This window comes from Triticum urartu, chromosome 2, assembly GCF_003073215.2.
Source record: "Triticum urartu cultivar G1812 chromosome 2, Tu2.1, whole genome shotgun sequence".
In the NCBI taxonomy this organism is placed as follows: Eukaryota; Viridiplantae; Streptophyta; class Magnoliopsida; order Poales; family Poaceae; genus Triticum; species Triticum urartu.
The window spans coordinates 90,582,484-90,594,312 of record NC_053023.1 but is presented as its reverse complement, the minus strand read 5'-3'; the positions used below and the strand labels follow the sequence as shown (position 1 = coordinate 90,594,312).

The window sequence follows — 11,829 nt, the reverse complement described above, 5'->3', positions numbered from 1 at the left end:
AAGCTCCGTCGGCGCAGCCCGGATCGATGAGTTGTTCATGTTCATCCATGTGCCCAGTTGACATTGAACTACAACGATATACTAATTAAAGAAGCTGTACACATGTATAGCAGCCGAAGCAACAATTCGTGCCTGGTACATTCCTCGAACTACCTCACAGAGCCCATCTATAAGTAGACGGCCGCAACAGCGTCAGGAGGCACAGAGGCCGAAGCGCAGGCAGTTTCAAGCACCGAACCTGCAGACATGGCAAACCTCGCCGTTGCCATCTTGCTTGCATCGCTCGGAGCCGTGGCTACTGCTCAAAAAACCTCCGCGCCGGCCGCAATGCCAGCCTACCAAGGCTCCTACCCAAGCTACGCTAGTCCGCCGGTAGCCGAAATGCCAGCCTATCAAGGTTCCTATCCAAGCCACATTAGCTCCCCAGCTGCTAGCCCGAGCTACACCTTCCCGGCACCAAGCCCGCCAAGCATGGCCGCACCTACTGCTAGTCCACCGAGCCCGACCCCTTCTCCGTCTGCGGGACGACGGAGGCTGCGTGTCGGCTTCTACAGGCGCTCGTGCCCACGGGCGGAGAACATCGTCAGGGAGGCCGTGAGGAACGCCACGTCCAAGAACCCTGGCCTGGGCGCTGGGATAATTCGGATGCACTTCCACGACTGCTTCGTCCAGGTACAGTTAAAATTTTGAAAATCCATCCATGCATGTGGTAATACTGCAGAATATCTGTCATGTGCATGTGATTAGTACGCAAGGCATAAAACCTCGTGAATGTTTTCTTAAAGAAATGTTAATGGTGATTGCTAAAATCGTATTGCTGGATAGAATACTGCTAGTGGTAAGCATGCTCCGATTAATTCAGATGTCAGATAAATATTTTATTTCTTCTTGGTATGTACAGACATGTTTCTAGCATTTTGTCGGTGTGATGCCAGGTGTTGATTAACATGTGTGTGCGCGCCCGACGTTTTCTTACAGGGTTGCGACGCTTCCGTCCTGCTCGACCCGACAGCGGCCAACCCGCAGCCGGAGAAGCTCAGCCCACCCAACTTCCCAAGCCTGCGTGGCTTCGAAGTGATCGACGCTGCCAAGGAGGCGCTCGAGAAGGTTTGCCCCGGGAGGGTCTCCTGCGCCGACATTATCGCCTTTGCCGCCCGAGACGCTTCCTTCTTCCTCAGCCGTGCAAGGATCAACTTTAGGATGCCGGCAGGGCGCCTGGACGGGCGCGTGTCCCTCTCCAGTGAGGCGCTCGATTTCCTTCCGCCACCGTTCTTCAACCTCTCGCAGCTCGTCGACAATTTCAGGGCCAAGAACCTCGACGAGGATGACCTCGTGGTGCTCTCCGGCGCGCACACCATCGGCGTGTCCCACTGCTCGTCCTTCACCGACCGCCTCCCGCCGAACCCCTCGGACATGAACCCGGCATTCGCCACCCTGCTGCAGAGCAAGTGTCCGGTGAGTCCCAACTTCACGAACGACCCAACAGTGGTGCAGGACATTGTGACGCCTAACCGGTTGGACACCCGGTACTACACCAATGTGCTCAAGCGCAACGTGCTCTTCACCTCCGACGCGGCACTCTTGTCGTCCCGGAGGACAGCCAGGAAGGTGGTGGAGAACGCACTTATCCCAAGGAGGTGGGAGAGCAAGTTCGCCAGGGCGATGGTGAAGATGGCGGCCATCGAGCTCAAGACCGCTGCAAATGGGGAGATCAGGAAGATGTGCAGGGTCGTCAACAACTAGGATTGCCAGCCACTTGTAGTTAAAACCAAGCGTGCACACTGTTTAGGTTTTCCCACCAGTTTATTTTGGAGCATCCGTCCTTGTTGATTCCCTGCATTTTGGTTCCTTGGTTAAGTTATAAGTAGAAGCATGTTATTGTTCCATTCTTTGGTTAAATTAAATAGCTGGCTCAATTATACTTGATCATATTACTTCTCAAATGAAGTTTGTTTTTTAGCTCATCATGTTACCGATTTTGCTCTGTGTTTTAATTTCATGGTCACTCATGAATCTTGACCATGCGCATCACACTCCACGCCGAGACCTGTACTACTTTCCACACAATCTCTCTTGTTTCTCACACAAAACCCAATACGCTCTGTACACTCAATGCATAATCCGGCTGTAAACTATTCGCAGATGTATCACCTTGATACAACGTATTGAAACTGAAAAAAGTACCAACTCACCTTGATGCCAGGTCTTGAAAGTTGTCATAAAAAACGTTCTATTTGCTATGAGCAAACTTCGAATGTTTGGGATTTATCGGGGTCTTTTCTTTATTACTTTTGCATTTTTTAAATTTCTTTATAGTTTTGCAATACACGGTGACCTTTTTTTTAATATAGAGTGAACATTTTTTAAATACCCACTGAACTTTTTTAGTATACGGTGAACATTTTCTGAATACATACCGAACATTTTATTAATATACGATGAACATCTTTGATAAATTGAAAAATTATTCATATAGGATGAACTTTTTTAATAATATGATGAACATTTTTTAGTTTTTTAGTACACATTGATTTTTTTTAATATACACTGAACTTTTTGTAATATACTAAACTTTTTCATAAAACACATAGTAAACAATTTCTAATAGTTTTAATAGGGTTATAAAATATCTATCTCCGAAAAGTCAACGTCCTTTTTTGGTGAAAACCTAAATAAAAAACCAAAGAGAAAAAATATATATAACTGCTCATAGGGCAAAGTGGGCTTCAGAGGCCACCCCTCCATAAAAAACCAGATACCAAAGCACGGCTCGACAAAAACAGAAAGTGCCATGGTAGTTGATGCACGGAGGCGAGAGCTCCTATTTGCCGCCCTTGGTCGGCAAATTGTTGAGCCTTTGCCGAAGGCATATATGTGAGTGGGCCCGCCCATTTGGACCCAATAGTGGTGCAGGACATTGTGACGCCCAACCGGTTGGACACTCGGTACTACACCAATGTGCTCAAATGCAACGTGCTCTTCACCTCCAATGCGGCACCCTTGTTGTCCAGGAGGACAGCCAGGAAGGTGGTGAAGAACACACTTATCCCAAGGAGGTGGGAGAGCAAGTTCGCCAGGCCCATGATAAAGATGGCGGCCATCGAGCTCAAGACCAATGCCAATGCGGAGATCAGGAAGATTTGCAGGGTCGTCAACAACTAGGATTAGCAGCTTTGTACTCCCTTCGTTTCTTTTTTACTCCGCATAAAAGATTTGTCTAAAGTCAAAAAAATTAAGTTTGACCAGATTTATATAGTTTTGCAACATACGGTGAACATTTTTACCACTATATGATGAACATTTATAAAAATAGACAATGAACATTTTTAGTATATGGTAAACATTTTTCAAATACATATCAAACTTTTTTTGTTAATATATGATGAAATTTTTGTTATTAAATTGAAAAGTAATAATATAGGATGAACTTCTTAATTATATGAAGAATTTTTTAAAATACACGATTAAGATTTTTTAAATATATGTGAACTTTTTAATATACACTATTTTTTAATAAAACACATACTAAACGATTTTATAAGATATGTTTTATTATTTTTAATAGCTTTTCAAAATGAATAACTCCTGAAAAACATCTTCCTTTTTGTGAAAAGTCGACTAAAACCCCGAAGAGAACAAAATAAAAAATCGCTCACGGGACAAAGTGGACCGGGCCATTTAGGTTGACTTCGGTATTGGGAATACGCTCGGATCTTCTCCAGTCACGGGACAAAGTCGACTCATGCCTCTTGACAGATTCAGAGTTGAAAAGGTGCTTCAAGATCAAGTCTGAATACGCTCAGATCTTCTCCACTGTAGTGCGAATCGGTGGTGCTCTTTTGGCATTTAGGGTATCGATGCCTGGATGTTGTTCGGCGGCCACACCCCCATACAATCCACCCTACGTGCAAAAAGGTCCAACAAAGTAATGCATCCGACCAAAAAGGCTGAACCTGATGTCCATGTGTATAGTGTGGCCGAAGACCCTTGGCGGCCAAAATTGGTTTTTTGTTGGCTTTTCTCTTAAGAAGGAACGGAAGTTTCAAGCAAAATGTTTCATTCGGATTTGAACAATGCCAGGCCCAATTGGATATGTAAAACATCTAGCACTACAATGCTATGGCAAATCTCACCTAAGTACAAATCAAACAACAAAGATGTATTGATACATCTTTTTGAGAAAGGCAGTGCAGGCCAGACAAACAGATATACAGCAGGCAGGAGAAAAATAATCAACAAATAAAACAGGATCTTCCCTTCAAAAAAGCAACCCGAGCAAAGAAGAACCCACGGATGGGAAACAATTCTTTACATCCAATCGAAAATGGGACAAAATGAGATCAAAATGTAGCTTTACAACCAATCGAAAATGGGATAAAATGGGATCAAGTAGTAGTAGCTTTTGCGTATGTGCATTGCCAGCTAGTTGACGAGGCGGCAGTTCTTCCTGATCTCGCCGACGCCGCTGCCCTTGATTTCGATGTTGGCCATCTTCACCATCGCTTTGGCGAACTTCTTCTCCCACGACGCCAGGAACCTGGCGTTGGCGCGCACCATCCTCCCCGTGTCCTGCGAGGACAGCAGCGCGGCGTCGGACGTGAAGAGCACCCTGCGCGCGAGCACGTTCTTGTAGAACTGGTTGTCGAGCTTCCTGGGCGTCACGAAGTCCTGCACCACCGTGGGGTCGTTGGCGGCGGTGGGGCTGGCTGGGCACCGGCGGCGCAGGAGGCTGGCGAGCGGCGCGCCGATGTCGGACTGGGTGGCGAGGCGGTCGGGGACGAAGGAGGAGCAGTGGGAGCGGCCGATGGAGTGCGCCCCGGAGAGCACGACCATGTCCTCGGCGGAGAGGCCCTTGGCGGCGAAGCCGGAGACGAGGGTGCTGAGGTTGGAGGTCGGGCCGGGCAGGAAGAGGAGCGTGTCGTTGGCGATGGACCTGCGGCCGTCGAGGCGGCCGGCGGGGACGTGGAAGCTGACCCTGGCGTGGCTGAGGAGGTAGGACGCGTCGCGGGCCGCGAAGGCGACGACGTCGGCGCAGGAGACGACGCCGGGGCAGGCGCGCTCGAGGGCGGCCTTGGCGGCGTCGATGACCTCGAAGCCCCGGAGGCTGGGGTTGTTGGGCGCGCCCAGCTTCTCCGGCTGCGGGTTGGCCGGCGTCGGGTCCAGCAGCACGGAGGCGTCGCAGCCCTCGACGAAGCAGTCGTGGAAGAGCATGCGGATGATGCCGGCGCCGGAGCCGGCGTCGGCGCGCACGGCCTTCTTCACCTCGGCGCGCACGAGCGCCTCGGCCTTCGGGCACGTGCTTCGGTAGTAGCCCATCTCCAGGCCATGGCACGCCGCGGCTAGGAGCATGGCGCATGAGATCAGAATGGCAAGCTTAGCCATGGCTCCTAGCTAGTTTAGCTGATGGACCTGTGAGTGTAGGTGGAGATGGACCTCGAGAAGTGGCTGTGTGGACTGCTCATATGTGCAGATCCTATTTATAGATGGGAGGAAGTGAGCGAGAAAGAGATATTCCATACGTAGAACATGGTTCCATGCCACCTCATAGATAAACCACTTGAGAGGGATCAAATGATTTTGTTAGTTGAGGGATTAAGTTGTTTGGTTTTAGGTCGTTTTGCTTGTTTAATTTTCTTTCATGCATTGCCCTGGGAAAGCCAATAGAGCTGCTCATGAACTTGCTAAAAGAAGGCTGCGGGGAACCACCGAACCATGATGTTATCTGCCAGCATGATCCCCCAACCTTATTAATTGCTACGAAAATCCTACATCTACGAAGAGCTACGCGCCATTTACTTGAACTACCTAACAACTACCCCCCCCCCCCTCTCAATTTTCAAGGGGTGGGCCCGTCCTCCCCTTATCTCCAATCGTATTCATTCACCTGGTTCGTTACGTTAATTACGTAGAACTTTTTACGTAGCTCTAGCATTGCTCTAATTGCTACCCTTGTGGATAACTATTTTTACCGAATAATACACACCGACATTATGGCTTTCCCCAAGAAAAAGGTTGTTCGGTTTTAGAACTGAGTGACCAAAAATTATCAGCGGTTAAATTAAGGGAGAGAAATGTTTAATTTCGCTTAACTTAAAGGCCAAAAATACTACCAACTAACTCATGTGATAAGGGAACCACGTCCCAGGCTCTGAGCCCCCTCCCCCCCCCCCCCCCCCCCCCCCTCCCCCCCCCCCCCCCCCCCCCCCCCCCGCGCCGCTGGCCGCTCCGGCCGCGGCGGCCACCCAAAATCCGAGGCGCCTTTACTGCGCTCGCCGCCCATCCGGGTCTCCGCGGAGGCCATGCTGCGCTGCTCCACCCCGGTGCGGGATCTAGCTTCGCCTACAGGAAGCCTTGAAGGGAGCTCTCCAGAAAAGGGGGAGATCCATTCCCCGACCAGTGGTCCGTCCCAGGTGCCGGCGACCCCGTCCCCCCCTTCGCCGCGCGGTCTGAGGAGCCCTCCCCGCTCCCCTCGCAGATCTGGCGCCTGCGACCCCGAGGCTGGCTTCGGACCGGAGGACGGGGACGCGCCACCCCCGCCCGAGCGCCCCCGTCTCAAGTCCATTGTGGCACGTGATTCCTCCTTGCCATTTCCGGCCAGCGACGATATTGAAGAGGGCTGGACGCTCCATCAATCCCGCAAAAACAAGAGGGCCAATAGAGATCCGATGGGCTCCAGCCAGCTCCAGAGCCACCGACGCCGACGCTCCATCCCCGGCCGGCTCTCCTCTAAGGGCAGGGAGGCCTTTTTAAGTAGATTCAAAGGCCTCTGCTTCCGCTGTCTTAGTTCTGAACATCGTAGAATCGACTGCCACGACCCACTGCGCTGCATTATCTGCGAACTCCAAGGCCACTACGGACGTGACTGCCCTGCAAATCCCCGCAACAAGGCTGCACGCAAGCAGGGCGTGCGTCCGTGCGCCCAGCACCGTCCGGTCCGCGAGCGCCTGATCTTCCCGCCGTCCCCGACCCTGCGGCCAGCCTATCCGGTCGACGAGCGCCTCGCCATGGAGCCTGCACCCCTCATTGACCACAACCGCCGCCCCCGCAACAGCCACCAGGTCATCGCGTCCTCGCCAGCCATCGAGCACCAGACGTTCCTGCTCCTCGAGCATGCCGTGGTCGTCACGGCGGTGGGCACCACGACGCATGCCGCCAGTCCGCTGTCCATCGGCCGCGCGCTCGAGAAGGAGTTCAAGATCCCACCACACCTTCTGCGCGTCACCAACCACGACCCCGAGGACTTCTTCGTCTTCTTCACCATGCCGGCGCACAAGGATCTCGCTGTGCGGCAGGGCTCGCTGTCGGTGGATGGCGTGCCCTTCCTGCTGGAGCCCTGGCGTGAGGACGCGCATGCTGTCCGCCTCAAGTGGATGCTGCATGTGCGTGTGGTCATCGAGAAGCTCCCCATGAACCTCTAGACACTCGAGGGGGCGGGGAAGCCATTGGTGACAAGGTGATCGTCGACCGCTTGGACAGCCGGACGCACGAGCGTGTCGACACCAAGCTCTTCGCATGTTGGGTCTGGTGCTGGGACACTGCCCATATCCCCACTAGACGCACCATTTGGAAGCACGCCAGGGGGCGGGCCGCATCGATGAGATGCTGGGCCACTCCCCTCCGAGTCACGCGGTGGCTCCTCCACCTGAGCTGCTGCAGTTCGACTTGCTCCTTCATCTGGACCGTGTCGAGGACTGGACGCCGCTCTCGCTGCGATCCTCGCGCTCCCCGTAGAGTGGCATCCCCTCGGAAGACGACGAGCCCGATGAGCGCCCATACCCCCGCACCGAGCCGGGCGTGTGGACTGTGCGGGTGGAGGACGGCAGGCCGGCGATTGCGCCTGCGCCTACCATGCGCCCGCAGCCCCACATGGCATCCACGGGCTGCCGGGGCATGCCCTCTAGCGGTGGGGGGTGCGACCGCGACCGCGACGACCAAAGATACCAGCGACGCACCTGGAAGGACACCCTCCTCGGCCTGGGACGGGCAAATGCTCCCCCCACCCCCACCCCCCGGCCAAGGAACGGCAGCGCAGCCGGACCCCGATCTCCCGCCATCGGCAAGGTGCGCCACGCGGAAGACACATGTGCAGCGACAAAACTCTGCCCCACGCCCCTGGCAAGATCAAGGAACCGGCAATGCGCGTGGCTTCGACGCGCCCATCAAAGCCAAAGGAAAAGGAGACCGCGCCGAGCAGGCGACTCCACGACGGTGAAGCTGTTGGGGAACGTAGTAATTTCAAAAAATTTCCTACGCACACGCAAGATCATGGTGATGCATAGAAACGAGGGGAGAGCGTGATCTATGTACCCTTGTAGACCGACAGCGGAAGCGTTAGCACAACGCGATTGATGTAGTCGTACGTCTTCACGGCCCGACTGATCAAGCACCGAAACTACGGCACCTCCGAGTTCTAGCACACGTTCAGCTTGATGACGATCCCCGGACTCCGATCCAGCAAAGTGTCGGGGAAGAGTTCCGTCAGCACGACGGCGTGGTGACGATCTTGATGTACTACCGTCGCAGGGCTTCGCCTAAGCACCGCTACAATATTATCGAGGATTATGGTGGAAGGGGGCACCGCACACGGCTAAGAATATGATCACGTGGATCAACTTGTGTGTGTAGGGGTGCCCCCTGCCCCCGTATATAAAGGAGCAAGGGGAGGTGCGGCCGGCCAGGAGGAGGGCGCGCCAGAAGGAGTCCTACTCCCACCGGGAGTAGGATTCCCCCCCTTTCCTAGTTGGAATAGGATTCGGGAGGGGGGAAAGAGGAGAGAGAGAAGAAAGGGGGGCGCCGCCCCCCTCTCCTTGTCCTATTCGGACTAGGGGGAGGGATGCGCGGCCCAGCCCTGGCCACCTCTCCTCTCTTCCACTAAAGCCCACTAAGGCCCATATACCTCCCGGGGGGTCCGGTAACCTCCCGGTAATCCGGTAAAATCCCGATTTCACCCGGAACACTTCCGATATCCAAATATAGGCTTCCAATATATCAATCTTTATGTCTCGACCATTTTGAGACTCCTCGTCACGTCCGTGATTACATCCGGGACTCCGAACTAACTTCGGTACATCAAAACTCATAAACTCATAATATAACTGTCATCGAAACCTTAAGCGTGCGGACCCTACGGGTTTGAGAACAATGTAGACATGACCGAGACACTTCTCTGGTCAATAACCAATAGCGGAACCTGGATGCTCATATTGTCTCCTACATATTCTACGAAGATCTTTATCGATCAGACCGCATAACAACATACGTTGTACCCTTTGTCATCGGTATGTTACTTGCCTGAGATTCGATCGTCGGTATCTCAATACCTAGTTCAATCTCGTTACCGGCAAGTCTCTTTACTCGTTTCGTAATACATCATCTCGCAACTAACTCATTAGTTGTAATGCTTGCAAGGCTTATGTGATGTGCATTACCGAGAGGGCCCAGAGATACCTCTCCGACAATCGGAGTGACAAATCCTAATCTCGAAATACGCCAACCCAACATTTACCTTTGGAGACACCTGTAGAGCTCCTTTATAATCACCCAGTTACATTGTGACGTTTGGTAGCACACAAAGTGTTCCTCCGGTAAACGGGAGTTGCATAATCTCATAGTCATAGGAACATGTATAAGTCATGAAGAAAGCAATAGCAACATACTAAACGATCGGGTGCTAAGCTAATGGAATGGGTCATGTCAATCACATCATTCTCCTAATGATGTGATCCCATTAATCAAATGACAACACATGTCTATGGTTAGGAAACATAACCATCTTCGATCAATGAGCTAGTCAAGTAAAGGCATACTAGTGACGTTTGGTTTGTCTATGTATTCACACAAGTATTATGTTTCCGGATAATACAATTCTAGCATGAATAATAAACATTTATCATGATATAAGGAAATAAAATAATAACATTACTATTGCCTCTAGGGCATATTTCCTTCAGTCTCCCACTTGCACTAGAGTCAATAATCTAGATTACACAGTAATGATTCTAACACCCATGGAGCTTTGGTGTTGATCATGTTTTGCTCGTGGAAGAGGCTTAGTCAACGGGTCTGCTATATTCAAATCCGTATGTATCTTGCAAATCTCTATGTCTCCCACCTAGACTAGATCCCGGATGGAATTGAAGCGTCTCTTGATGTGCTTGGTTCTCTTGTGAAATCTGGATTCCTTTGCCAAGGCAATTGCACCAGTATTGTCAGAAAAGATTTTCATTGGACCCGATGCACTAGGTATGACACCTAGATCGGATATGAACTCCTTCATCCAGACTCCTTCGTTTGTTGCTTCTGAAGCAGCTATGTACTCCGCTTCACATGTAGATCCCGCCACAACGCTTTGTTTAGAACTGCACCAACTGACAGCTCCACCGTTTAATGTAAACACATATCCGGTTTGCGATTTAGAATCGTCCGGATCAGTGTCAAAGCTTGCATCAACGTAACCATTTACGACGAGCTCTTTGTCACCTCCATATATGAGAAACATATCCTTAGTCCTTTTCAGGTATTTCAGGATGTTCTTGACCGCTGTCCAGTGATCCACTCCTGGAGTACTTTGGTACCTCCCTGCTAGACTTATAGCAAGACACACATCAGGTCTGGTACACAGCATTGCATACATGATAGAGCCTATGGCTGAAGCATAGGGAACATCTTTCATTTTCTCTCTATCTTCTGCATTGGTCGGGGATTGAGTCTTACTCAATTTCACACCTTGTAACACAGGCAAGAATCCTTTCTCTGCCTGATCCATTTTGAACTTCTTCAAAATTTTGTCAAGGTATGTGCTTTGTGAAAGTCCAATTAAGCATCTTGATCTATCTCTATAGATCTTAATGCCCAATATGTTAGCAGCTTCACCGAGGTCTTTCATTGAAAAACTTTTATTCAAGTATCCTTTTATGCTATTCAAAAATTCTATATCATTTCCGATTAGTAATATGTCATCTACATATAATATCAGAAATGCTACAGAGCTCCCACTCACTTTCTTGTAAATACAGGCTTCTCCAAAAGTCTGTATAAAACCAAATGCTTTGATCACACTATCAAAGCGTTTATTCCAACTCCGAGAAACTTGCACCAGTCCATAAATGGATCGCTGGAGCTTGCACACTTTGTTAGCTCCCTTTGGATCGACAAAACCTTCCGGCTGCATCATATACAACTCTTCTTGCAGAAATCCATTCAGGAATGCAGTTTTGACATCCATTTGCCAAATTTCATAATCATAAAATGCGGCAATTGTTAACATGATTCGGACAGACTTAAGCATTGCTACGGGTGAGAAGGTCTCATCGTAGTCAATACCTTGAACTTGCCGAAAACCTTTTGCGACAAGTTGAGCTTTGTAGACAGTAATATTACCGTCAGCGTCAGTCTTCTTCTTGAATATCCATTTATTCTCAATTGCTTGCCGATCATTGGGCAAGTCAACCAAAGTCCATACTTTGTTCTCATACATGGATCCCATCTCAGATTTCATGGCTTCAAGCCATTTTGCGGAATCTGGGCTCACCATCGCTTCTTCATAGTTCGTAGGTTCATCATGATCTAGTAGCATGACTTCCAGAACAGGATTACCGTACCACTCTAGCGCGGATCTTACTCTGGTTGATCTACGAGGTTCAGTAGTATCTTGTTCTGAAGTTTCATGATCATTATCATTAGCTTCCTCACTAATTGGTGTAGGTGACACAGAAACAGGTTTCTGTGATGTACTACTTTCCAATAAGGGAGCAGGTACAGTTACCTCGTCAAGTTCTACTTTCTTCCCACTCACTTCTTTCGAGAGAAACTATTTCTCCAGAAAGTTTC

At 50.4% G+C, this 11,829-nt stretch overlaps 2 protein-coding genes across 2 annotated transcripts; one reads left to right on the top strand and one right to left on the bottom strand.

Annotated features, from left to right (window-relative positions):
* The first annotated feature begins 213 nt into the window (after positions 1-213).
* LOC125541152 (peroxidase 2-like) lies at positions 214-1,964 on the top strand. Its single transcript, XM_048704620.1, has 2 exons — positions 214-672; positions 979-1,964. The coding sequence occupies exons 1-2, from the start codon at positions 247-249 to the stop codon at positions 1,741-1,743; spliced, it is 1,191 nt and encodes a 396-aa protein (XP_048560577.1). The 5' UTR covers positions 214-246; the 3' UTR covers positions 1,744-1,964.
* Positions 1,965-4,142: 2,178 nt separating this feature from the next.
* Positions 4,143-5,446, bottom strand: LOC125541151 (peroxidase 2-like). The gene has a single exon (XM_048704619.1). It carries the CDS (start codon positions 5,380-5,382, stop codon positions 4,423-4,425), a length of 960 nt encoding a protein of 319 aa, XP_048560576.1. The 5' UTR covers positions 5,383-5,446; the 3' UTR covers positions 4,143-4,422.
* Positions 5,447-11,829: the final 6,383 nt, after the last annotated feature.